Source organism: Dioscorea cayenensis, chromosome 19 (assembly GCF_009730915.1).
Source record: "Dioscorea cayenensis subsp. rotundata cultivar TDr96_F1 chromosome 19, TDr96_F1_v2_PseudoChromosome.rev07_lg8_w22 25.fasta, whole genome shotgun sequence".
Taxonomy (NCBI): Eukaryota; Viridiplantae; Streptophyta; class Magnoliopsida; order Dioscoreales; family Dioscoreaceae; genus Dioscorea; species Dioscorea cayenensis.
In genome coordinates this window covers 9148657-9153407 of record NC_052489.1, presented here as the reverse complement: position 1 = coordinate 9153407, position 4751 = coordinate 9148657, and the positions used below count along the sequence as shown (strand labels likewise).

At 40.9% G+C, this 4751-nt stretch overlaps 1 protein-coding gene across 1 annotated transcript; it reads left to right on the top strand.

The window, feature by feature from the left end:
- The first annotated feature begins 2538 nt into the window (after positions 1 to 2538).
- On the top strand, positions 2539 to 3924 carry LOC120284029. The gene is made up of 3 exons (XM_039290854.1): positions 2539 to 2991; positions 3136 to 3231; positions 3775 to 3924. Exons 1-3 carry the CDS (start codon positions 2539 to 2541, stop codon positions 3922 to 3924), a joined length of 699 nt encoding a protein of 232 aa, XP_039146788.1.
- The last annotated feature ends 827 nt before the right edge of the window (positions 3925 to 4751 follow it).

Below are 4751 nucleotides of genomic sequence, written 5' to 3'. Positions count from 1 at the left end.
CTCGACTCACCCTCTCAACTGTCTCCAACCTAGCTTTGTCTAACGCTAGTGGTGTGTCACTCACTCACAAGGTTACCAACGAGAACTCTCAACCCTAGTGTCACTCTAGGGGAAATTTTCATACAATCGAGCATTCAAGGTTGGAACTCACAATAAACATCAATTAATTGAAAGCATAATAAAGAGATTCAATGAAACAAATACATCCTAGGGTTCACAAATACCCAAGCACCCACTAGGGGTTTAGTTCTCCATGGAGCTAAGTACAATAAAAGAAATAAAATGTAAAAGCAATGAATCCATAGAAAAACCCCCTCGATGGTCGTGTCGATGGTCTTGTGGAGAGTCCTCTACTCGTCGCAAGGGATCCTTTGTCCGGCCTAGGATACACCTAGCCGGATCTTTGCCGACGAAAGCTCTCCCAATAACCTTCTTCCAAAAGACGCGCGATGTCGGAGCCATAGAACCTCTCCAAAACCCTAGCCAATACCCCTCAAAACCCTAGCCGAAGCCCTCTCTCAAGTTGGGGAAAAGATGGAGAAAAGAATGTTGAAATCAGGGCTGAATCGGCTTTAAATAGGGCTGGAATCGGGCGACTACACGGGCCTGTGGATTTTTCACACGCCCATGTGGAATTTCCACACGGGCGTGTATAATTTCCACACGCCCGTGTGGATTCTCTGAATTCATGTTTTCTTAGCCGGCTGTGAACAGTGCTTGTGTGATATGAATGCGAAGCATTCTTTCCTTATGTTGAGCATTACTTTTCTCGAGTTTTTACACTAATATGTGTGCTTTTATGTTACTTTTATGTAGGTAGGGTTGTGAGGCCGAGTATGAAGGAAAGAAGCCAATGTGAATCATAATGCACTAATTTTGGAGGAAATCTTGCTAAGGTTCAAACGCGAAGACATAGGTCGGGTGTGAGATGCTAAAGTGTGTGCCAACCTCCTCGTATTTGAGTTAGCACAACTATTTGGAGGTGCACAAGTGCAGTCACACTCAAGCATTCTGACTTATGCACATAGAATAAGATTTCCACCAACTAGTCCATCATGAAATAAGCAAAGCGATCCACGATGTGAACGTGTGTCCGTTTGTGTCACCTCCATGAAAGTATGGACTCGAGAAGTATTTTAGGCCAGGTACTGTAGCGGAATCCTTGGACGACGAGTATGGACTTTCCACAAAACCATCGACACGACTATCGAGGGGGTTTCTCTATGGATTCATTGCTTTTACATTCTATTTCTTTGATTGTACTTAGCTCCATGGAGAGCTAAACCCCTAGTGGGTACTTGGGTATTTGTGAACCCTAGGATGTATTTGTTTCATTGAATCTCTTTATTATGCTTTCATTAATTGATGTTTGTTGTGAGTTCCAACCTTGAATGCTTGATTATATGAACATTTCTCCTAGAGTGACACTAGGGTTGAGAGTTCTTGTTGGTAACCTTGTGAGTGAGTGACACACCACGAGCATTAGACAAAGCAAGGTTGGAGAGGGTTGAGAGGGTGAGTCGAGAGGTACAGGAGCGTCCCCTTTCCCATCCGACGTGATAGATTCTACCTCTGTTCCTCGAGTTCTTTGCGGCCACAATACAGTGAATGGTCTAAGGGATGACCCTCCGCTGGGGCTTAGTTGCGCATGCAACGGATTGAAGCGTTGAGGTGATGTTAGTATCTAGGGCTTACTCATGGTTAGGGACCTTCCACCTGGACCAAAGTGTTAGGTCTATAATTAGGAAGAGATTTATCACTTGGAATCCCTAGAGCTCATTGCAACTCTATGCGAGTGCGAGGTTGAGAGGTTATCTAATCTCTCCTCCGGGACATGTATAGAGTTAGGCATAGTTGACCTTAGATTTGGGACTATGTAATGATGGATTTCCACGACTCACTATTGCATTGATTAGGAAGCATAATAGAGGGTTCTTGTACTTGAAGTGATTGTCCTAGGTGGAGCATTATCCGAGTACCCCATCTTTATCGATTGCCTTACCTGCTCCTTTACTCATGCTTTCTTACTCGTTTTTTTTACTTTTGAGAATTGAATCATTGTCACACTTATCACTACTGATCTTTCACATAGCTAAGAAGCGGATTAAGTGTTTTTATTCCCTACCCCTTGTGGATTCGATACCCGCTCATCCGGGATTATTACTTCGACAAACCCGTGCACTTGCGGGATATACGCAAGGGGACCTTGTCAATAACCCACGAGAACACTTGAAAGCTATTACACTGAGAAGTGAGAAGCAATTGGAGGTAAGGGATAAGGAGGGACCAAGTGCTTGAAATGAGAGGGTACCCATTCAGGAAGACCCTAGCCCAACTGAAAATGTGAGTGAAAAGAGTGTGATAGAGCAAGATGAAACTTGTTCCCAACCTCTAGCTTCAAAGGTCCCTGAATACAAGCCTTTAGTTCCATACCTGACAAGGCTTAAGAAAGACAAACAAGATACTCAATTCAAGAAGTTCCTTAACATCTTCAAGCAAATTCATATAAACATTCCCCATTTAGAAGCTCTTTCACAAATGCCCAAGTATACAAAGTTCATGAAAGATCTCCTCAACAACAAGAGGAAATTAGAAGACTTGAAAATTGTGACCATTTTAGGGAATTGCTCTACATATATTCAAAATAAATTGCAAAAGAAACTAACTGATCCTTCCAATTTAATCATTTCTTGTGTGATTGGGGAAGGAATGCAAGAGAACGTTCTAGCAAGCTCAAGGGCTAATATAAATGTGATGGCCTACAACTTGTTCCTAAAGCTAGGCTTAGAGGATCTCAGGCCCACAAGGATGACTCTACAGCTGTCAGATCGTTCAGTGAGAAAAACACGAGGAGTGGTTGAGGATGTGCTTGTGAAAGTTGATAAACTCATTATTCTGGTGAACTTCGTGATCCTTGATATGGACGACAATGTCAAAGTCCCTTTGTTCCTCGGGCACCCATTCCTTAACACTTCAGTTGCCTTAATTGATGTAAAGGGTGCAATGATGATGTTGAGAATAGGGGAAATACATGTGGTCTTCATTCATTTTGAGGCTAGGAAGCACACACTAGACCATGATGACACTTTGTATTTCACCAATGAGACTGACTTGATTATTTTTTATTATGTGTAGGAGGTCTTGGCATTAAACCCATTATATAAGTACTTGGAAGATATAGAAGTCAAGGAAGTTGAAGAACAAATCTCTACTCCTCCACCAAAACAACAAGTAAACAAAGTGGAAAACGATTTGCCATCTCATTGTAAGAAAAAGAAAACTTTGAAGATAATGTGGAGAAAAACAAATGAGAAATTAAAGAAGAGCATGAACATTACCATGTTGCCACCTCAAGAGGTAGACCATTTTTACTTCGAGTACCAATGCAAGTTTCAAAATTTCTCATGTCTCTTGATGAACTTCCCGTGTGGTAACACAGCAAAAATTGCAGGTAACTGTCCCCCATTCATCCCACCATGAAGGTCAGAGAATATACATTAAGGTTAAACAAAACTTCTTGGGAGGCAACCCAAGCTTTTAAATTCATTGCATTCATGTTTTTCGTATTCTTTGATTGTTTAATAGTTAGTATTCTTTAGTTATGATTGTGTTGTAGTAGTGTTTCCCATCATTCTTCTTAACTGTTTTACTTGTATTATTGCATGCATGTTGTGAAGCCTTTGAGTTGTTTATTGTCTTGGTACATTGAGGATGAATTCTTGATTGTTTGTGTGATGAATTTGACTTTGTTTTCATTATTTTCATGGTTGTTAGGAGGAAAACTTGAAGAAAACAGGAAAATGCCTGTTTATTGACCATGAAGAAGCCCGTATGCAAGTCAATGAGGATTCATGGGCAGCAAGCTTGCACATGAGCAAGTCAATGAATATTTGTGGGCAAGCTATTGTCTCGGAAAGGGTTTGACACCTTCCGAAAGATCGATTGGGATGTGTTAAAAATTTGGAGTTAGGTGGCATCATCTTGGAATACATTTCTTATGATGGGTGGGATAATATATTTTCCATTGAAGAGCCTACCTATAAGGAACTCACCTTGGAGATGTTAATCATGATCGAGGTTTTAGAACAATACCCTTCCAAATACTAAGAGAGTTCCATCTCCTTTCGGGCATTTGGGAAGAAGCATCAAATTTCTCAAGAAAAATTGGGTGTTCTCTTGGGACTTTATACGGAAGCATTCACACGAGCACCCAAGTTCAAGACTTTAACTCAAGATTTCCTATATCCCATGTCAAGTGAATCGTATTGGACTTTCATTGTAAGTAGCTCAAGAATGTTGAAGGTGATAAGTGCTTGAGTAGACATATTTTTATATATGTTTTACATGCATTGAGCATCTCTTTTTACCATGGTTTATGTCTCATATTGTGTATTTGGTGTTCTTTTCTGCATATAGGTTGTGAATGCCTTGAAGAGTAAAAAGGAAGCAAAGATAGGCTATAAAGACACAATGTTGGGAGTTTTTGTTCAATTCAAGAACCAAGACACGAGAGGAGTTCATAAACGTGGAGATGTGTGCCAACTTCCAAGAAGATTCAAGTCAATTTACTAGTTGGAAGGGCACAAAGGCAGCCACATCTTCATGTTCCTTCTCTTTGTGAAGATTGCAAGACCTCTCAAAGATACGTCGATGAAGAAAAGTTTTATAGCCTACCACATGGACGTGTGCCCGGACATGTGGCCTCAAGAGAAGAGTGTTTGGACCTCGGTTTGTGAAAAGTACTGTATCAA

What these genes read in the sequence shown, in the direction of transcription:
- LOC120284029 (XM_039290854.1), top strand. Translation starts at nt 2,539, where the DNA reads ATGCCCAAGTATACAAAGTTCATGAAAGATCTCCTCAACAACAAGAGG. An exon ending in CTTCAGTTGCCTTAATTGAT is followed by an intron (nt 2,992 to 3,135) that starts GTAAAGGGTGCA and finishes TATTATGTGTAG; the next exon opens with GAGGTCTTGGCATTAAACCC. An exon ending in CTCCTCCACCAAAACAACAA is followed by an intron (nt 3,232 to 3,774) that starts GTAAACAAAGTG and finishes CATGGTTGTTAG; the next exon opens with GAGGAAAACTTGAAGAAAAC.